The sequence below is a fragment of the Hippocampus comes genome, unplaced genomic scaffold (assembly GCF_001891065.2).
Source record: "Hippocampus comes isolate QL1 unplaced genomic scaffold, H_comes_QL1_v1.1 scaffold6, whole genome shotgun sequence".
Classification (NCBI taxonomy): domain Eukaryota; kingdom Metazoa; phylum Chordata; class Actinopteri; order Syngnathiformes; family Syngnathidae; genus Hippocampus; species Hippocampus comes.
Genome location: NW_017805833.1, coordinates 307,927 through 329,645, shown reverse-complemented (window position 1 = coordinate 329,645; position 21,719 = coordinate 307,927). Strand labels below are relative to the sequence as shown.

The following is a 21,719-nucleotide window of genomic DNA, read 5'->3' as shown; positions in this document are numbered from 1 at the left end:
TATTGTCCCTGACAGAATAAAGCTGCGGGACAAAAGCTTATTTTATTTTTTTAATACCACAAAGTAAATTGTAAGACTGCAGTGACCACAGGTGAAACATGCGAGTTGGAACCATGATCTCGGCAGACATTTTTGAAGAATTAAGGCTGCAAGTTGTGCTTTTTCTTTGGCTTTTTTTTCCTTCACTACCAAAAGGATAGCGTCCATGACTAGGCCCATGAAAAGAATATGCATAGTAAGGACGCAGACTCATTCAAAGCAGACCCACTTGAGCGTTACCACAAATTGGAGGTACTGAAGGCACTTTGTAATGTAGTCTGTGTACAGCTTGTATTACAATGTACATTTACTGTCCCCCTCAAAATAACTCAACACACAGCCAATAATGACTAAACCACTGGTTACAAAAAGTGAGTGCACCTTCAAGTGAAACTGACCAATTTAGCCATTTCTTGCCTCCCTGGTGTCAAGTGACTCAATTGTTAATGGTCATAGGTGTGAATGGCGAGCAGGTGTGTTAAATTTTATGTGCAAGCTCTTCACACTGGTCACCGGAAATACAATATGACACCTCACGGCAAATAACTTTTGGTGGGAGGGGGAGAATTTGAGCGACAGAAAAAGAGATTGCACAGAATGTTACTTCCCTGTACGATTTTTTTTTTTTTTTACATTGCCGTTGGACACTGGAACAAATTATTTTCATTAACTCCTGTTGAGGAATCCTCAAAGAAGTTTTAGTTTAAATGGAACAATAATCTCCTAAAACATGAGACAAGTCAGTGCTGCTTTGAGAGATGATAAATAACCAACATAAACCATCATTTTGCTTCATGATCACTTTTATTGGGACATGCCAGAGTAGGGACTATTGTGTTTATATAAAAAAAAAAATGGGGAAAAAAAAAGTGTGAAGCATTTAATGTAATCATCGTGATTTAGCGCAGAAATTACATGTAAAATATCCAGACAGGAGGACTTCAAAGGTGCTCGGTGTGTGGATGGGAGTCGTACTGAAATATGAGTAGAGAGGAGCATGTGGAGGTTGAAGGAGAGGAGAAAAAAATAAAAAAAAAGAAGAAGAAAACGCAAACCAGTTTCATAACCCGCAGCATCTTTTCATGCCAAATATGAGAAGAGTGACAGAAAAGCGACAAGGTCAACATTTAATCATACTGTGTGTGCACAGCACGCACACACTTGGTTTGAGAGAGAACATGTTACATACATACATACATACATGTCTGAGGTGTTTGTGTGTCAACAACAGTCACCCTGGCTTATGTTCTGATTTATTGTACAAGGAAATCCTCTGATATTTCAACTCAGTGTCTGCTGTACGGACTTCTGGAGCGAGAGCGAGAGTGGGACCGGGACCGATACCTCCTAAAAGTACAAGAAGGAAATTGGGGGGTAAAAAAACAAAACAAAAGTAAAGACAACAGTAAAAATTAATTATCGCGTGATTACTCTGCCAGATTCCACACTGATGGCTTTGGCTAAACAATGTCTGCTGTTGTATTGATGACCTCACGACAACCTAAAAAGGCCAGCATGGTAATTAATAGGACTCATGAGAGCCATTTAATGCTTACTGTGTCATTAGCATTAGCTGCAGAGTGGAGACTTCAACAAGTCGGACTGTGAGACGAGAAGGGACTCTAATATTGAAGGGATCAAAAAGTCCTCCTCTGCCTCCTCAAGGCAATCTGATCGCTACTTGACACCTTCAGACAGCCAAAAGGCCACTTGTGGAACAGCAGGCGGCCATCATCAGGAATGTCAAAGTTTGGTTAACGGTTGCAGCTATTTAATATATATTTTGAAACGATTCTACAGATTATCCCATCGATTTACTGAGTAATCGAATAAAAATTGATTTGGGATTATTAAACAACGAAATGTGCATGCGAGCTGCAGGTTTTTTTGTCATCCTCACTTTTCATACTATTTGACTGAGTGTGTGTGGCTTAAAAAGGTGAGGCATGACCTGGTGAGTGACGTGGGTGTCGTAGTACATTTAGCTGGCTGTTAACATGTTAGGTTACTCGGCAACAGTTACGGCCGCTGCAGCTCATGTGTGATGTGCTTATTACATGTTTTTTGTTTTTTTTTTTAGTTCCTGTTTCTTCAATAAAGTGACTGAAATGCATCCTTGACCACTTTCGGGGGCATTAAAATACATTCCAGCTAACGGTGGTAGGCTATGTTAAACTCAGTGACAACGCTACCTTTTGTCAGCAAACGTACACGTGCTGGTGTGAGAGGATACTTTGTTCTACTTTTTAAGTGTAAAATTACTTTTTTTTTTTTTTGCCATTGCACCACCCTATTTCTACACAGAATGGTGCATGTGTCCACAGTACCATTATTCCGTGTGGAAAAAAGATCTCCGCAAAGGCACAGATTTTGCTATTATCAAATTATTAGAGTGATGCAACAATTTCAACTCGTTTGCTCTGCAGACAGATACGGCGCTGCAGGAATGTCAACAACTAGTATTGGTACGGCTCCCCTCCCCACAAGAGATATGTAATTTTCCAAAAACAATAGTATTTTGTTATTTAGTATTAATATTAATGTCATTACTTTGACTTATGTATGGCTCTGTTTCTCTAGGGTTTTTTTTTTTTAATTGCTCTGTAATCAGTCGATTCTAGTTGAGAGAAATGTAATGAAGCATAAATAATAGTGACGGGCACAGAATGTGAAGAGGAAGAGGTGTCCTCACATACCTTCTGGATGAGCTGGAATCTCGGCCTGAGGGACAAGAGCACACAAGAGTCGTCATCAGAACACAAGCAAACGCCATAAGACCCTCTTATGGCCCATAAAGCTGTCAGAGAACATAAGGCACCCTGGTCTAAAATGCTACTTAGGGTTACTTACATCAGTTTTTAAACACGACAACGCGTCATGGGCTAGGTTCTCACATTTTGGCCAGTCCATTCACAAAAAAAAAAAAAAAAAAGGCATTAAAAGTGATAGAGAAGAGGGCTCTCCTCCTACTTCATTTAAGGAAACACATTTTACATGATTTGAATATTTACTGTCTTTGACTGACCATATCTAAACAATGTGAACTAATATTAAAAAAAACAGTGTCCAACCTTTTTTTTTTTAATTTCCACATTTAAATTTAACGTCAACTTTCTTGGACTTCTCAGACTACATTTTTATTTTCTAAGTTGAGATGTAGCTTCGATTTAAAGTGGGTGCTTTTTAATGTGTTTTTTTTTTTTAATTGTTTGCGGAGACACCTCTAAGGACTGTCACCAATTTGGTATATTTAGATGACATCAAGCTCACACTCAAGAGGTCTAAGTCCATGCGTGTTTATGCTGCACTCACATTGGTACATATCGGATACATGTCAAATTTGTCTCAACAATAGGAGAAGGTCTGACTCTGACCCGAAGAGGCGCGATAAGCGCCCAAGACTCATATCCCAATTGTGACACTGGAGAGCCAAAAAAAAAAAAAAAAAGGAATCGTGCCACTTGAAGCATGCAGAGGAAATTCAGCCTTTGAATGCCTATTGAGGACCCCTTTCGAAAGCGGCTCTATTGTCCGAGTCTGAGGATCGGGCTGGTAAATGTTTGCTCCTGCGAGGCTGCTGACCCTCACAGCCTTACCATATTTGGAGGGAGAAGGAGAGGGCGAGTTGCTGCTCTGGCGTCCGTACTGTCGCTCCCATTCATCCCGCTCTTTTTCGCGCCGCTCACGCTCCCTAAACAGAGAAGCCTTAAGGTCAGACACATTTCAACACACTCAAATACCAAAGGGTCCACCTGCGCACACACCGCCTTACTTCATGCGTATCTTGCGTGCCATGGCTCGTAGCTCGCCCTCTCGCTCCTGTAGAACAACCACTTGAGCAATAAGAGGAAATGGAGGATAGGACAGTTTTTGTTGACGCCAAAATGAAAACGCGCAAGAACGAAAACCAAACGATTGAAACACGCTTTACAAAATCAAACTATAATCGTCGCATAAATGTTCTCGGTTGTCACCTTTTCCAATTATTCCAGACATATGTCTCTTGGGTTGATTTTAAGGCATGTGGCTTTATTTATGTCGTGCATTTCATACATGAAGTAACTCAATGTTATTAGTGACTGTCATGGATCAAAACTAGTGAAGTGAAAGTGGGTGATGATTTTGTCTCGGTTTACAGTTTCTTAAAGCAGACCTTGTTCCTCCTGTCTCTAATACCGTATTACCACTTTGCTGTCAGACCAAGCAAGATGTCTGCAGTTGGGGTGGTCGGCAGTTGGATGAGGCAGATAACTGCCTGTTGATGTGTGCGTGTACTGTATGACCTCGTCAAAGGATTACGAGCCCGACACTTCTTTGGTCAGCTATTAGCTTGTACGTGAAAGGTCTCCTTGCGTGCAGGTTTTTGATTGAATTGCAACTCTCATTCTCAAAGTGCTCGTCCTGTCTGTTGTGTACTCTAAATTTTTCCCTGGACATCCCCCTGAAAGTGGAGCTAAATCCAGGCCACGAAGCACAGGGAACGAAATTCAGACAGACGTCAGCATTGTGGACATGGCTACAATTGGAAATCTCAAAAGATGTATTTGAGACGCCTCATTATTTCATGAATGGCTTTACCATGCGTTTTCAGGTTACTGTGATTTTGAAAATATACACTATTTGGATCAAAACTTTGAGGCAGCACTTCAGGTTTTTGTGGACTTCAGATTTTTGTGGACTGTAATATTTAAGTTTTGAGTGGCAATTCATCTGTTTGCTGCAGTAAATTAATACCTATTTTTAAATGGAATATTACATAATACTGTGACCTTTTTAAATCTCACGCCTGACAAATACATGGTATGACAAAAAAATATCAAAACTAATAAAAACGACAACGCAACTAAGCATTTTCAAAACGATGAAAATAAAACCCAGTAAACTCAAACACAGAAGACTGAACATACACACAGACACGAGTACTCGCGAAATGAACGAGCACACAAACGAACACGTGAACAAACATCTTCAAACACTCATATGCATAACATACTGATCAACAAATGCACGAACATACAAACACATACGCTAAAGAACACAAAAACATGACAAAACACACACAAATAAACACATCAGCAAACCTACACCAAAAAGTAACGAACACACACACACACACACACACACACACACACACACTGAAGAAGGGACACAAGAACACACACACACACACCTGCCGTTTGTGCTCCTGCTGCTTGATCTTCACCTGGGCCGCTTTCTTATCCGCCTTGGCTGCAGGAGAGGGGAAACAATGAGCAAATATCACCCAGGAAATGACATGTCCCATTTGTTGTTGCATAAACTCACACTGCCTGTTGAGGGCCTTCTGCATGCGGAGCTTGAGCTTCTCCTGTGGCGTCAGCTTGGACTGCGGGCGACACCGTTATATTAGCAACTCCACAACAGCGCGCTCGATACAATTTGGAGTGGACACTTTGAATGATTCAAAAGTGGGTAAACAGGTGAATGAAATACTTTCTCATCTTTGGAACCTTTCGCCACACGTGCCCTTGACACAAGTGTCCGGTAAATTAGTAAATAGGGGATGGGGGGGGAGAAAAAGAGCACAGCGGGCTAAGAGGAGATTAATGCACGAGGACAGCTGAGAGAGCAGCGAGGGACGCTATGAAAAACAAAAGCAAGTTCAGGTCCGGCGAGTTCACAAAAGAGCCAGTGGCGCTTTGCCGCCGACACACCCAGCAGTGGGCTGTTCAAACCTGGCCAGGCAAGAAAGATGGCAGGCCACAACACCGCAGGCGAGTCGAACGCGGGAGGGCGAGTGCAACTCTTGACTGAGAGGCATGGCGTGTATGCAAAACTACAACGATTCTTTGCCAGGAAAAGATGAACAAGCAGCGGCAGGGAGGAGGAGGAGGAGGAAGGAGGAAGAAGAGGAGGAGGTGGACAGCACAAAAAAAAAAAACCTCCGCAATGATTGACAGTAAAACACTATCACACTCCGTGATCTCACAGTTGAAAACTGTAGGACATTGAAATATGTTCTATTGTTTAAACAAGCCCAGACATTTGTCCACACCCTACAAAGTCATAATCACCTGGGTTAAAGCACACTCATTAGCCAGAACAAACCAAAGCTAAAAAGTAAATATTAACAACAACACGCACACTAAGACAAAAAAGTCCAGTCGACTGGAGTACTGTTTCACTGACTTTTCGCCACTTTTGTGCAGTGGAGGCTTTGACTAAGGGGTATGTGTATGGGGGGGTTAAAACAGAAAGAAAAGATTATTTTCAGGGGCGACACGGGGCTTCTACGTCGGCGCGTGGTGGACGGCGGCGGCCACGTCAGCCTGTCAGGGATGAGGGAGGCGTAGTAGGCTTTAGCAAGAAACCTCTGCCACATCAAATTCTTACTGACTTTGGCAGCTCCCGTCTTTTTACCACCCGCTGTTTCAGGCCTGCAGGGACGACAAGGAAGCGTGGAGAAGTTAGGACAGCCAAGAGTGGACGCCCACCTCGAGCACAGAGCGGGCTCTCTCAATTCGAGGGTTGATAATTTGGACACTGATTCTTTTGATTTTCAAAAGAAATGTTTTGTTTCACATTGACTGAACTTTGAAACATCTTGATATTAACAGTGAGTTATCATTGAGATCAATAGCATCTATTGTTTTTGAAGTGCTTTGAGTGTTCATTCATTTCTTAAAAATGTGGTGATAGTTTTACTTTAGACAACTTTTTTTTTAAACACTTGGATCACAGTTAAGAATGTCAAAATGTTACTTAAAAATTGCCTGTAGCGTAAATTACGTTTTAAATGGGGAAGTCAAAATTGTTTTTATTACAATATGTTCTGTGTTCTACCATTCCAAATGTAGCAATTGGATTCAAATTACATTCGTAACCCATTTTTTATTCCATCTCAGGAGGCGGCTATTTTGCCACTTGGTGTTGACTGAAAATGACATCACAGTTGCACAGCCGTGATTGGTCATTACCTGACCCCTGAGCAACTGTTATTTCATTTTCAGATGACAGCAAGTGGCAAAATGGCCGCCACCTGAGATGGCGGGGAAGCAGGTGCATTTTGCTTCTCACGTCGTATTCCACAATTGCACGATAAATCAGAATACCGTTTAGACTAGCGGGTCGCACAGAAAATATTGCCAAGACCATTTTTACCTTGACTTCCCTTTGAAAGGTTTGATCATGATTACAACTTCTCAAATCAATATTGGTTGGGTGTCTTGATTTGTCTGAGGCCTTTTTCAAATGTCACTAACAATGTTCTCATATACCGGCCAGGTTTATTTGTAATGGCCACTGTTTGACCACACGGGAGTTTGAGGCTCTGTGGTACAAAACTATAAACTAATTCGAAAAACATATGTAGACATGTTTTCATGGTTGATTAAACTTCTGCAAAATAAATGGTGGTTGTTTTGTTCCATTAAGTGCCCGCATTTTGTGAGTTGGGACTGCGGGTCCTCAGTTAATGATGGTTGTGACTCGGACTCCAGCTGTCAAATCATTCTACCAACTACATACTGGATTGATCGCATACAAATAGTATATTTTAAATCAAATTACTCGATTAATCATGGCATAACGAAAAGTGACATAACATTTTTGTGCTTATGAAGCAGCATAGGAATATGCAGTCACGTGGCACAAGACGATCCACTCATTTACCACCGGACTCCGCATTTTTCATTTGATTGTTTCATATTTCTGGACCAATTACGGCTTTACTACTGCATTAGCAGAGGTTAGTGATAGACTACAGCATGTTCGGACTTCGATCGCCGTCATAAGAATGGAACTCAAGGTCGTAAATCAAGGACCTCCCTATACATTCTGTTCAATGACTACTTAACGCTCATAGAATATCGCCATGTTCTTACTTTCTGAGTTTGTCGGTAACGGTGTGAGCAGAAATAGGGGGCCCTCTGTCGTCAGGGGAGGAGCTGTGGTTGAAGCGGTCGGGGGATGACGAGGGGCTGCCACTGCTGCTCTCGCCCCGCCGGTGAGCGCCGCTGCTGCGGACGCTTCGCCGAGAGGAACCCCCCTGCCGTGAGCTGGAGCGAGATCTGAAAACCAAGGGGAGGTCAGGTCACAGGCACACATACAGTAGTTAAAAAGAATGTTTCATGAAGGACGCGTCTTCACCTTGTCCGTCTCCTTGAAGAGTATCGCTTCCTCTCCCTTGTTCGCTCTCTGGCTCGCGATCGAGACCGAGACCGCGTCCGCTCGCGTCTCCTCCGGGACCCCCCTCGGTCGCGCGAGTATGACCGGGAATGTCGTCTCAAGCGGGAGTGGGTCCGAGAACGCCGGCCCTCCCTTCCTCGCCGCCCTCGACCGTGTGAATGGGAGGACGAAGAGGAGGACCGTGATGAAGAGCCAGAGGTGGTGTATGATGGGGAACGACTGGACGAGGACCTCCGTCTCCTGAACGAAAACAGACCAAGTTTCTATAACGTGAACGGTCGAGCACCTAGGCTGATTATTTCCCACTTCTGAGGTATGCAATTGATCACGCCATTACTCTGATTGATCAAAGTGAGTTCCATGCAGTGTGCTGAAACCTGTCAAATCATTGAGGCCATGTTCACCCGGACATGAATATTTAAAAAAAAAAACTAAACTTCTGATCAGGTTTGGTCTTTTGGCGACAAGCAAACATAGGTTTTTATCAACGTGAGTGACTCCATCTTCAGCATTTAAATGTAAATTGGGGAAAATGGGGCGTTTGCCCAAGTAATCGATAGGTTAACTCGATTCCAAAAATATCTGTTTAAGACAACCTTACTTTGCACCTTTTATTTGCAGTTTGGACACAGAGGGGTTAACATCTGCTCTGGAAAGGGTCACAGAATATCCAATAAGACCAGAAAAAGGGGCTGGATAAGCTGCTCATTGCTTTGCATTGCAGTTGGAAAGTTGCTAAATAAAGCGACAAAAGCAGTAATAGTTGGCAAAGCTAAGCAGCTGCTCGCGTCATTGCAACTGTGCATGGTAACTAAAGTTGTGCTCTCCATTTGCTTGGTAGAACAGGTTATTCTATTCTCAGTATTTGGGATGCAAAATGTCAGACCTTTTTATACACAGGGGGAAAAAAAAAAAGAACAAAAAACATAATATGTCTCCTTTCCCTTTGCATAGGCTGATTTCACTTCGTGCGCTGACACATGTGAGTGTTCTCAATTGATATATTCATTAGATTAAATATTTATTCAGATTGTCTCGCAGGCTCAGAATAGTCAAGTGCTGATTTTCTACAGTGTACATTATTATGAACGGAAGGCTCAAGACACATAAAAACCAAATTAGCTAACTAAATGCACGAGAGCCTAAAAGTGTGTTGTCATTTGGACAGACACCTTTTCAAAAATATTTCGGTAACTGCAGACATAACCTAAATCTCTTGGCACATTAGGCACAGAAGATTTTTGAACCTCAACTCATATATATTTATTTAGGAGGGGAAGAAAAAAAAAAAACATGCCTCAAATGAGAGGAATCTCCCGTTGCCAGCGATCATGTCAACAAACTAACCAATGAAAAGCCAGGAGGAGGGAAAGTTACCGACCGGGAGCCCCTGCTATGACCTGCGGGATGCGGCGTGTAGGAACTGTGGCCGGCGTGGGAGGCGGCGGCCTGTGCCGCGGCTGCCGCTGCCACCGCCACAGCTTCATCGTCGCTGCCTCCAAAGCTGGTGATGAAGGTGATCTTCTCTGGACCGGGGGTCCGGGAGCGCGAGCGGGATTCAGAGCTGGATTCCGACTCTGGTCTGAGAAATAAAAGAAAAACATTGCTAAAAGAGAGTCCGCAACAAGGTTGAGAGAAAAACAAAAACAAAACAAAAAAAAAAATACATTGAATAGAAGGGCAAGCACACCGTTTGTAAGGATCGTAGGTTGGACTATCTCTCCTGGCATAGCTGAAGATGGAGCAAGAAGAAACAAAGTCAAACTGGCAAAATAGTGGCCTGTAGTGTGCTTTTTACATCACGCTTTTAAATATATTTTTATTGCGAGTCCTCGATATATCAAGGCCATTCTGAAGAATTAGCATGCAGTTTCTCTCTAATAACACTGTAAAAAAATAAAAATAAAAAAAAATCATGGTTTTTAATTTAAAAAAAAAATATCGAATAGAATTTAAAAAATGACAAGGCAAGGACAAAATTGGTCACGGTGGACTGGCTCTGTATTGTATAACTTCTGTAGGTCTGGATGTACCTGGGTGGACTGATTTGTCGTCCTTTAAGTCTTTTCTCTCTGAACTCTCTCCTCTGTCTGCGAGAACGGCGACCCTTAAATCAACAAACATGTCACATAAGGTCACAAAACGCGTGCGCCCACACACACCTTCCTCGAAAGGACTTATCCTTACAGAGTACATGGCTTTCTCAGCCTCCAGCGCCTTGGCATGCTTGATGGCCTCCACCTCCTCTTTATCCTTCCTCAACATCCTGACGGGCACAATTACGATAAACTTTTAAGTCAAGCTATGCATTGTCACACATCCCTCATCGGTGTCAGACAAAAACGGCAATGAGGAGGAAACCACTGTATAAATCGTGGGCAACAGTGCCGTCTAGTGCCAACAAGGAGCAATACAAAGCAGCTCCTGTATCCACCAAAAACAGTCTGTTTTTACGCTATGTTTACTGAAGGCAGGAAAGAACCCGAGTGTTTGACAGTCGAGAAGGAACAGAGTTCAAATCTCAGCTCAGAGCTACATGTCTGGAGTTCTGTTGTGCCTCAGCGACCAGTCCAGGGTGCAACCTGTCTCTCTCTCAAAGTGAGCTGAGAGTCTCCAGCTCAAGGGTGCCCAACCTTTTTTTCTCACGACCTGCTCCAGCAACCAACCTGCCGCGATCGACCCGTTACTGCATGTGCACGCACACACGCCATGACGAGGGACAACCATAATGGCCCCGAAACAGAAAAGTCAAGTCGATACTACAGTTTGCGAAAAGGAAATCAACCGCCTACCTTAATAGAGACCTGACCTGGAGGCATGAGATGCACTTTTGCAGCGTGTTAAGTACAGAAACCTTCGTGTACCGTTTTAAAATGGTTCTCCTTCTTTGCCCGTGCCACCGGTGGATTGCAGATGAAACAAACTTTGGATGAGAATCATGAAAAAAAGGATGTATATATCACAACAGCTCCGATTGCAAGCTGCAATTGCAGACTGCTGGTCGCGAACAACTTCCGCTGGTGCGGGTCACGTGCTACCGTAGGTTAAAGGTGACCAGCTTTTTTATTTTATTTTTTGAAGTACTTTTTTGTGTAAGTGAAACTGATAGGATGCTGAGGGTGCAGTGTACATTAACACAAAAACATATCGTATTAATAACACCCACAGAGCAATTATTTAACTCATTCACTCCCAAAGACGTTTTTAAACGTCTTTTGAGACTTGGTCTAGAATTGGCTGGTACTGAATGAGTTAATTCCGCCCTATACCCGTCGCGATCGACATATTGGGCACCCCTGCTGCAGCTCAACTGCGTCCTTATAGCTAGCAAACGGATGGATGTTATTGTCAGATAACACACAATTACGAATTAAAAATAATAAAAATATAAACATAGAAACCCCTGAAAATAATGTGAACACATATCCTATAATATGTACACATGAAAAGTTTTAATTTTGTGGCTGATACCAATGTTTTTTTTCCCATTTCAACAAAATATTTACTTCCTCTTTAAGAACAGGGATTGGCAAACGCTGAATCCTCTCAAAAGTGAAGAGCGCCTATGATACATTGATTTAAAAATCATACCTGACAAAGTCTCCTTCTGCCATTCCGTAAGGAGTGGCTGTTTTGTTGAGCTCCGTCTCCTGCTCGTGGTTCAGCTCGTCAATGTCAACCTCCACATCTGTCAGTGCACAAGCACCCACGCTATTTGGACGCCATCACTTAGTTCAAATTGTGTGCAATTACATTCAATTCATCAAGTGGATGATGGCCAAAGTGCATGACACTGAAAGCTCCTCAATATCTACAGTATATTGATCGAATTACAGTGCTCCGGCAGAACAATCATGACCCCAAATTACAACCAGCTCAAAGAAATACTTGGGCCGAAAGACTGTCACAATGTTTTTACAGCTCACCGATATCTGGGATGACCTCATCTTCTTCAGATTCGCTATTCTCCGAATTGTCTTCATCTTTGTCCGAAGCGGGGTCAGGGTCTGTCACGGTGCTGTTCTCGTATGTGTAACCGATGGCGACCTTTTTCTCAGCCAGCCTGCAACCAGACAATCGCCACCGCTGGTGAGAAACGAGTGGTTTACTTACATGAATGTACTTGCACGTACTTGAGCACTGACCTTACTCTGTCACAATCTCGCTCTTTCTCACACACACAAAACGCACACACACACTGGGGTGAGAAAAATTATCGCGTATACTTTTTCTTCTCTTCTTCGTTTGGCTTCTGTAGCCCACCATAGAGTTCATCCACGTAGATCTGGTACAAACACTGCTCCTCAGAGACTGCAGGAGGACACCAGAGAGTTTAAGCGCAACACTGCATCATAAATACAGGCCCTAAAAGGAGCATTCATCAACAGTTACTGAAATATTTAAAGTGTTCATCACGATCTTGATTCAACAAGACAATTATCGTTCGCTCCTGTGCTGGATGTCAGAGAACACATTACTGACTGTTGGCAAAGTCGTTCTGCACCAAGCCTCTGTAGCGCTCATAATTGCATTTCCTCTCCTCCATCTCCTGCTCTGGGCTTCTGAGGAGGCGGAATAAAACAAAACAAAACAAAACAAAAAAAAAAACACAGTCAACAAGCAGGAAAGAACATCAGAACTGAAATATTTCATGTGTAGGACTCATGCAGCTCAAAGAAACAAACCCACATGTCAGTGTCTCGTATAAAAACGTGTAACAGAAATGAAATTGATGGGTAAAATATAGAGTGGATCTAAACTCACGGTGTGGTGATGAGTGGAGGCGTGTAGGTGGGGACGTAGTCGAGGTGAGCCCGCACGTCAAAACGGTCAATCATGTTACTGGCATCACCTTGCCATGGCATCCTTTAAGACACAAACACACAAAAGAATATCCAATGAGTTACTTAAAATACCACAGCAAATGAGAAAAGAAGGTTGGAAACAAAATGCACGAGTAGTAATGAGTACTGTAATGCCATTATATTTTAATAAACAAAAATTTGGGATGTTCAATACAAGTGTTTTCCCCAGAAGGATACCAGTATTCACTCCAGTACTCACAAATTCAGCGTTCCGATACCGCTAGTAATTTTGATACCAATTGTTGTGTTCATAAAAGTGCGTGTGTGCGCGTGTGTGTGTGTGTGTGTATGTGTGTGTGTGTGTGTGTGTGTGTGTGTGTGTGTGTGTGTGTGTGTGCGTGCACGTTTCCCCTCCTTACATGTTGATGGGAGACTCTGCAGCCAGAGCCACGGCAGGATCCAAATGGATCTTGTAGGCTCGACCATGAACCTGAAGGAACTGGGCCGGATCCTTTTTCTGAAAGGAGACAAAAAATGAGCAGACGCGAAAAGATTGAAACACCTGTGCCAACGTTGCTCCCAAAATCGCTTCGTGGTTGCCTCATGTTTCGAAATGTTTACAAAGCTAAATGAGTCAGCTCAGGTCAACACAAAAGGAAGCTACGAAACAAGACAGAGGGATGGAAAACCAAGCAGCGGCGAGGCAGAACGATTATCACCGCGCAAACAACACTGTCACTTAAGGTTAAGGTTGTACAAGTTTCAGTAAATTTCATGGCAAATATATTTTGAAACTTTTCTTTGTAATTGTTGGGAATTAAGGGTCATTTAAAGAAACGGTATGGCATGAATATTAACATTGTTTTGTAATAAGCAGACATTCAGGACAAAAAAAAAAAACATTTAAAAGGTGTGACATTTCAACAGATTTATTTTGTAAGTCGAATTTTACAGTTATAAATATTTGAATGACTAATTGCTCTGTTTTAGAATGAAAACGCTCCCTCCTCTCAGACCATCAAAAAGTAGCAAAAAAAAGTATCTCCCTTTTGGGGTTTTCAAACGAAACTTCTGCTTTCTTGCTAAATCATATCGGGCAATGGGCTCTTCATATTTAACTGTACTTGCATGAAATCTAGAGGTTTTAAATCAGAAAAATGCGACAATAAATTTGCCCCAACTACTGTAATTTAGGTCCCAAATTAAAAGCCAACATTCAATTTCGTCAATTCCTGGTTTAGTCACATTTATTATTATTATTTCTGTTCCCCTTCTTGTGCATTGACTGGGTTTCCAATTTTGAACATTTCCCAACTTTTGCAAACCAACTTACGATCTTCTCGTAGTACTCTCGGCGGCGCTCGCCACGTCGCTTGTAGTCGACCATCATGCCACGGAGCTTGCGCTCGTGCTTGCGGGCCTCCTGCCACATGACGGCGCCACTGGGGGTGGGGGCGCGGCGGGGCACGGTTGCTGCAGTGGGGAAAGGGAAAAGGAAAAGTTACCAGAATTTTTGTGGCCAGTCACCAGAATTTTTTTCCACACTATTGCATCCATCCATCCATCCATTTTCTACTCCGCTTATCCCAGCTGTCTTCGGCCAGTAGTAGTACACCCTAAACTGGCTGCCAGCCGATCGCAGGGCACACACAAACCATTTGCGCTCACACACGCCAAGTGGGAATTTAGAGTGTTCCATTCAACTGCCACGCATGTTTTTGGAATGTGGGAGGAAACCGGAGTACCCAGAGAAAACGGCCACGGGGATAAACGAACCCTGCACCTCTGCACTGCTAACCAGTCGACCGCCGTGCCGCCCCCACACAAGCCTTTGGACAACTAATTGATTTCGTCGATTAATTTTCGGGCTGCAGCTACAGCATATTTTTAAAACCACAAATATGTTATAACTTGCGCATGCTAAAATCAACATGTTACCTTGTGTTGGAGCTTGTCGACATGCTGTGTGGTACACATCGACATACTCCATTTTATCTTCTTTTTTTTCCCATCATAAAATTATCCCAAACGTTTGACATACTGTCTTGACTTTTTCCACCTATCTCACTGCATCAATTTATTTCTACACGCAGTAGTGCGTGCGACTGCAGTAACTTTAGTCCATAGGGAAAAATGATCTCTGGGAAGCTTCGAGGCAGAGATTTTGCTTTGATATTTTTTAGTCATCAGAGTTGATGGATTTATTCATTACAGTCTTAAAAATGTAACTGAAGGGTGATCTTCTTGGCGGCTTCTGCAGTTCAAAGGACGACGCCCTTGCTTACAACATTGCTGTGATCAAAGAGAAGCTAAGTTTACAAGAACCCAGTCAGTGTTGAAAACCTTTCCAACCTTCCTTGCCACTATTTTTAATAAAAGTGACTAACCAGTTTATTCTCGCTAAGAAAAAAGACAACCTGCGGCAAATCATTTTCACTTTTTTTTCTGTCTGACAAGAGAAGACCTCAGTGGAAGACAGTCTTGGAGTCAATGATGCTGAACATTGTTCAAGACATGTCACCTGAGCTGTGCATTTCCACGTTGCAAAAGCAGGGATTTATTGACATGACAGAAACATTTGACGATATAAAATATCACAAAATCAGAAAAAAAGAATTTGTGTGAATGGGGGTGGTCGTGAATACGAAGGAAGTGGTATTACTTGAAGCTGCGAATGTTGCTGTCATTTTGTGATAGAACTGAAACTGGTGGGGGGGAAAAATTCCTCAAAGTTTTCAAATAAAAGTCTGGTGGCATTATCTACGACAGACCGTGTTTTTATTGTGCATAAATTAGTAAATGGTCACTTTTCGTAACTACGCTAACCGAAGAAGAACAAGTACTTACACGCCAATTTGCATGTGGAAACAAATCAATTACAGCTAACCTCATTGCAATATTTAAACGCCCACTTCGTTCCTAGTCCTACATTTCTTGAAACACATTTTGGAACAAACAGAAAAGTCAAAATGTTTTAAAAGCACGCAAAGGTTTTGTCAGGAACCGCACCGATTTGACGGATAGCGCGTGTAGTCGCAGGGGGCTTTCACCGAGAGGCTAGTTTAGCTTAGCTTAGCTATCAGCGGCTGAATGCATCACAGTAAATGAGAAATCAGCTGTTTGGGTAAGGAATGGTACAAAAAGCATATTTAATTACATTTAACGTGGACGCGACCTACCTGTTTTAAGGGCAACAATTAGAAAACTGGGTTAAAATTCGCTGAGCCAGAGAGGCCACCGTACACGCCTTCTTCCGTGCTACCTTTCTACCTCGTGGAATTTAACGGTGGTGGAAAGCAATGATCCCCCTGCTGGGCTTGGGCGTTACTACATTATTTTTGATTTAAGTTGGTTCATTTAAAAAAATAAAACGTCGACTAAAATGTGAAAAAAAGCAAATTGTTTTTTAAAAATAATTTTAGACTGTATCCCCCCTCAAATCCAAAATGTTGAAGCAAAACATGTTTATATTCTCGAAACCAAAAGTAGTCAGTTACAGATAAAATGAAATGAAATGTAATGACATGACATTAAATTTAAAAAATATTTAAGTTTAAAAATATAACGTGACTTTATAGTTAGTTTTTAAAATTATGTTTACTAACCCAATTATGTACAATTGTTTTAAATATGTATTTGTTAATGACAACATACCGAATGGTGAGCACGTCCGCTTTATGGTGCAGAGGTACGGGGTTCGATTCCGGCCCCGACCCATAATCTGTCTGAACGTATTTCACAACTTGGACAAAATTCAGATCGATTTTACCCACTCCAGATATTAAATTTGGAGCTTCTCTCCTGTGAGCATACATGTTGTCATGTGTGACATCCTGGGGCACACAGCAGGCTCCTGAGCAGAGCGGTTACAGGAAGCCCTACTCGACAGCTGCTGTTTGCGCTAGTCAAAGTTCATGTTTGTCACATCCACCTTGCCATTAACTGTCTTCTGCATCCCCGCTGTCACAAAATGCCTTTCCTTTTTACACTGTCAGTTTGACCTATAAAAGTTTGCGCAATACGGATTTTAGTTTTACCATACGTTGTAATATATAGCTATGACTTTTCAGGAAAAAAACCCACCTTTTGCTGAAACCAACCCTAAATTCACATATATTATGAAATATTTCTATATTAGAATTACTATGAAAAGTTGCATTAGTATTATTAGAATTACTATGAAAACCTGATTTGTAAGAGAAAAACAGAAGGCAGATTACTAGATTCTGTAAAAAAAAAAAACATGCTTACTAGTGTTACCCAACAGTGTCTCTGAGTCTTAAGAGTGAAAAAAAAAATCCAACAGAAATGTTTTAGATCTCATTCATTCCAAATTTTGCATTCATTATTTAGTGCAAAGAATACATTTCTTTCAGGAAAAACTACTGTAATAAAAACATTTCAACAGACAGTATGTGTATATTTATTTTTTGATGACAAGAATAAATAGTATACAGTTAATAAATGTAAAATTGATTAGTTTATCTGTTGTCTCATTTTATGACGCAAAGATGTCTCCCCCTTTCCTCTCATGAAAAGTTTGACATGCACAGTCAGTCCTCGTGCAATATAAACAGTATTGGCAAAGGAGGGTGTTGAATTCCAGCGCCCATTAACACTACATGGAGCTGAGTCAGCCGACGTTATTTACAGAACTTTCCAATGTCGTAAATTCAGCGAGGTAGATTTGACTTTGACATTATTCTGAGAATATATGCAACAATCGACAATGCTCACATTGACACAAAATCCTCACATTCAGCCTGGGGCATCCCTTTCTCTCTTTTTCTCGAGTGGTTACAAAACCAAAACAAATCCAAATGAAAGACTCAGCCTAATTCCGAGGACATTTTATGACTTCAGGTTTCAACAATCCCAAACTGTTAAATGCACTTTTATTACAGAACGATAGTAAAACAACAAGAGTGATACTCTCAGACTGATCCACGGTACAAAAAAAAGGGAGGCATCAATATTTACAATAAAATTATGTACAAACTATCTTACAGGCAAAATGACAAAAAAAGGTATAATCACAGAAACAAGACAGGCAACAGTGTATGGTTTAAAAAAAAAATCATGAGGCTTTAAAGCACAACTCGGAGGATTGTGTTCTGACATATTTCCTATATTGTGTTGTCTTTCGCACACAAACTCAGAATCCAGAAAATGTGTTGGAAAATGAAGCTTCCCCCTTGTAAATAGAAGAAAATGTATACACTGGCTGCTTTAAATAATCTCACATTCATCCTGTTGGACTTTAAATAATCATCCACTCATTTGGTCATCGAAGCCATTCTCAGATTTTTGGCCTGAATTATTGTGACTGACACTGTTTCAGGCACTCGGAGGTCACTTTGGCGCACTTCCACCAAAGGAAACTTGACTCTGTAAGCATTTGAGGACCGTTGTGTTTATGAATTCGGAGGGTTTGCTCAAAAAGGCTCAGATGGGGTCAACAGTGCTGAACAACTCTGATTCCATAGCTCCTGACTACTTTTGTTTTTTAACCTTGTCTACACCTGTTCATATACTGACGACTAAAGCAGGCTACAACACAAAATAATCAGGACGAATGTCAGCATTTTTCCTTTTCCGATCAAAAGTCAGCAAAGGCTCGATTCTCAGATGTCTCAAAAAAAATTATCCTGTACTGTGGGGTGTGTTAAAAGTAATTTTCAGTGAAGGCTATTGTAAATGTTAAATCCGTTCAATATATATTATGATGGCAAATTGGACGCACTGTTCTCATAGTTTACTCATAATGACCAATACAACACACCACACACAGAACACCATCTCCATCGACAGTCATGAGTCTTTTCCTTCAAACCAGGTCTGTCATAGTACCGGGAGTACAAGTACAGAGTATTAAAAGTTCTTGGAACTTTGGGTGGAATTGCAGCTTTAAGTATCCAAGCTCATGACATCATCTGCAGAGTCTCAACAACACGATAGGCCAAACAAGAAACGTGGACCCTGTGAGCGAGAGAGTGCAAAGTAAGCAGGAAAAAAAAATTAAGCCTCAGATTTCAAGGGTCACACTTGTAGCTCGTGGCTGTCTGTGCAGTGGATGCGGTTTAGCTTCTCCCGCTCCTGGTTGGAAATGTCCAATTTTGGAGCGGGGGCCTGCTTCAGCCCAGGGGATGACGAGTGCGAGGGGGCCGGCGTGGGAGGGAAAGTCAGCTCAATTTCCTCATAGCAGTGCGGGCTAACGGCGGCGGCGGCGGCTGTGGTGGGCGGCGTCTGAACCAGCGGGATGGCAGGAGGCGGAAGGGGCGGGGGGACAAGGTGGTCCAGGTTTCGGATGAGGTTGACATACTCCCTCTGGTTGTTGATGGTGCCCTCCTCCGGCGGGACGGCATGCTGTTTTTTCCGCTTGTGCTGCAGGTGGGAGAGGACCAAGGCACACGCGGTGCAGCCGCATACTATCACCAGCGCTAGAACGCCCAACAGGACCATGTAGAAGCTGATGCCCCCTTTTGTGTCTGACATGGCACCTTGGAGGGGGTGGCAAAAATACATGAAATATGAATCATGACAAATACTCCATCACAACAAACATTTTATAAATTTCCCTTCGAGTCTATCAATCTATCTATCTATTGATCTTTCCATCGTCTTACCTGGACAGTGAGGTCCAAAACAAGGGCTCTTTTGGCTGAGGCACTCGTTTCCATGGTAACCCTCTGGACAGGCACACATGTAGTTGCCATCGATGTTGTGACAGGGCATCCCCTGCGAGCAAGGGTTGGGGTTGCACACATCCTGCACAATCTGAAATAAAAAAGTAGGGTGTTCACAATGACAGGAAAAAAAAAGAAAAGAACATTCACATTTGCTGTTAGTCTTGCAGCATAAAAAAGAGAAATGGCGCCACACTGAAAAAGAAATGCTATTAGGAGATCGTTTGAGAATAAAGTTGCATGTCTTTGAGAATGTGGAAATGATTTAAGAGTCATACTTGTATAAAGAGAAAGAGGGCATATTTTTAAAATTTTTGGCATATTTTCAAGTTTACGCTTATAATCTTATAAAAGAATAAAGTTGTCATCGTAAGAGAATACATGAATATATTTTCAAGAAAAATTTTGCATTTTCAAGGGGGAAAAAATGACATGGTGCTACGAAAATGTAGTTGCATATTCAAAAAGATTTGGGGTGGGGGGGATTGTTGAGAAAATATTTTGTGGAATAAAGTGCATTTCTTCGATTAAAGTAATAAAGTTGGATATATTCCATCCATTTTTTTAATCTGTTTATCGCAAGCAAGAATAAATATATATATATATATTTTTTTTTTTAGATTTTATAAAAAGTTGCATATTTACAGTGTGGTGCCAATACTCCTTGATAGCTAGATACACATTATTTGTATTATTACTATTAGTCGTAGAATTGCCTTTACTAAATGTTCCAGAATGGTTTGGCTTAAGAAAAAACTCCCTGCCCAGCTGCTACCAGGCCACACAAGAAAAACATCATATCTTGCAAATTCTTATGCTCTATCTAACACACTGCGAGGCTTTACCCACCTCACAGAAGATTCCAGAATACCCCAAAGGGCAGTCACAGGCGACGGCACGTTCATCCTTCTCTGTGCAATGCCCTCCATGCAGACAGGGGGCGCTATCACAAAGGTTGAGGCGAATTTGACAGTTTTTTCCCGAGAAGCCAAGCGGGCACAAACATCTGGATCCCGACATCTGTTCCTTTATGAGGCAGTTCAAAGTTCCTTTTGTGTTCAGTTTGTGGACATTTATGCAAGAAATATACAGACTCACCTCACAATGTCCCCCGTTGAGACACAAGCCCTGACAGCTGTTGTTCCCTAATGCAAAAAAAATAAAAAATCATACAAATGCATAATGATTTACAACAAAATGCCCTTTTAAAAACACATGAAAGAAAGGGTCGGCAAGTTGCTGTGAAGCTGAAAAATGTTACACTCACTGATGTCACACTTTGACCCCGCCCATCCAGGAAGACAATCACACAGGTATCCACCAATCAGGTTGCGGCAAGAGCGGGCATGGACACATATTTTCATTTCACACTCATCTGCATCTAAAGTGAGAGAAGATGAAATCAGTTGTCATAATCGGACATGATGACACTAAATGAATTATGCGCCCAAATGGAATAGTTTTCAAGCACTTCCTGGCACAATTGGCGGTGCATTGCTGCGGCATTGACAGATGGTGGTGGTGGAGTGATTTCACAATGACAACAACAAAAGATTTTGGCGCAGTTGTATGATAAATGACAAGGAGAAAATAGTGGGGGAAAATGATGAATGCAGTTTCCCATTCCCCCAAGCTCCGGGACACAAGACAGACGTGGCGTGATAAAGAAGGCACAGTGATCAACACGAGTTTGGTTGAAAGCGGTCCAGACATGATATCAGAATTTAGCATAACATTGAAAATGTTAGCTTAATATTAAAACCAAGCAAATAAGCCACACATGCTTCACTTGTATCACAAATCTCCTCTGCATTATACGCAAAGATGGGGATTTTTGATGGAACTACCGTATTGGCCCGAATATAAGACGGCCCTGATTATAAGACGACCCCCTCTTTTTCAAGACTCAAGTTTGAAAAAAGACTTTTTGAACACCAAATTAATTTTTATACAGAAAATAATTACAGTAAATCCGAAACAAATGATTATAACAATATATTTGAGAGAAAAAGCATGTTATTTT

At 41.8% G+C, this 21,719-nt stretch overlaps 2 protein-coding genes across 5 annotated transcripts in view; both read right to left on the bottom strand.

The window, feature by feature from the left end:
• Positions 1–824: 824 nt before the first annotated feature.
• Positions 825–16,289, bottom strand: clasrp (CLK4-associating serine/arginine rich protein). Of its 4 annotated transcripts, XM_019887681.1 has the most exons (21): positions 16,190–16,289; positions 14,344–14,483; positions 13,430–13,527; positions 12,970–13,071; positions 12,688–12,767; positions 12,432–12,516; positions 12,132–12,268; positions 11,797–11,893; positions 10,393–10,471; positions 10,239–10,312; positions 9,896–9,937; positions 9,587–9,787; positions 8,167–8,445; positions 7,902–8,087; positions 6,416–6,455; positions 5,344–5,404; positions 5,210–5,268; positions 3,812–3,858; positions 3,636–3,730; positions 2,736–2,760; positions 825–1,386 (listed from the first exon to the last, which is right to left on the bottom strand). In XM_019887681.1, exons 2-21 carry the CDS (start codon positions 14,440–14,442, stop codon positions 1,326–1,328), a joined length of 1,947 nt encoding a protein of 648 aa, XP_019743240.1. In that variant the 5' UTR covers positions 14,443–14,483; positions 16,190–16,289; the 3' UTR covers positions 825–1,325. The 4 variants fall into 4 exon arrangements, 2 of the variants coding, with proteins under 2 accessions (XP_019743240.1, XP_019743241.1); XR_002170327.1 differs by lacking the exon at positions 825–1,386 and having other exon boundaries at positions 2,739–2,760; positions 3,812–3,872; XR_002170328.1 differs by lacking the exons at positions 825–1,386; positions 2,736–2,760 and having other exon boundaries at positions 3,714–3,730; positions 6,412–6,455.
• Positions 16,290–17,417: 1,128 nt separating this feature from the next.
• The window catches only part of LOC109526336 (protein jagged-2), a 40,031-nt gene continuing 35,729 nt past the window's right edge, over positions 17,418–21,719 (bottom strand). Inside the window, exons 12-16 of the mRNA XM_019887576.1 lie at positions 20,964–21,077; positions 20,795–20,841; positions 20,546–20,722; positions 19,637–19,787; positions 17,418–19,510 (exon numbers count right to left, since the gene is read on the bottom strand). Of these exons, the coding sequence (XP_019743135.1) occupies positions 19,050–19,510; positions 19,637–19,787; positions 20,546–20,722; positions 20,795–20,841; positions 20,964–21,077 (950 nt within the window). The 3' untranslated portion in view covers positions 17,418–19,049. The remainder of the gene's footprint in view (positions 19,511–19,636; positions 19,788–20,545; positions 20,723–20,794; positions 20,842–20,963; positions 21,078–21,719) is intronic.

Excerpts from the sequence above, each read along its gene's own strand:
- clasrp (XM_019887681.1), bottom strand. The coding sequence starts at position 14,442 with ATGTGGCAGGAGGCCCGCAAGCACGAGCGCAAGCTCCGTGGCATGATG. Across the intron at positions 6,456-7,901 it reads GTTACCGACAAACTCAGAAA|GCCTGAAACAGCGGGTGGTA; the intron begins GTAAGAACATGG and ends TCGTCCCTGCAG. Across the intron at positions 3,859-5,209 it reads AGCAGGAGCACAAACGGCAG|GAGCGAGAGGGCGAGCTACG; the intron begins GTGTGTGTGTGT and ends GTTGTTCTACAG.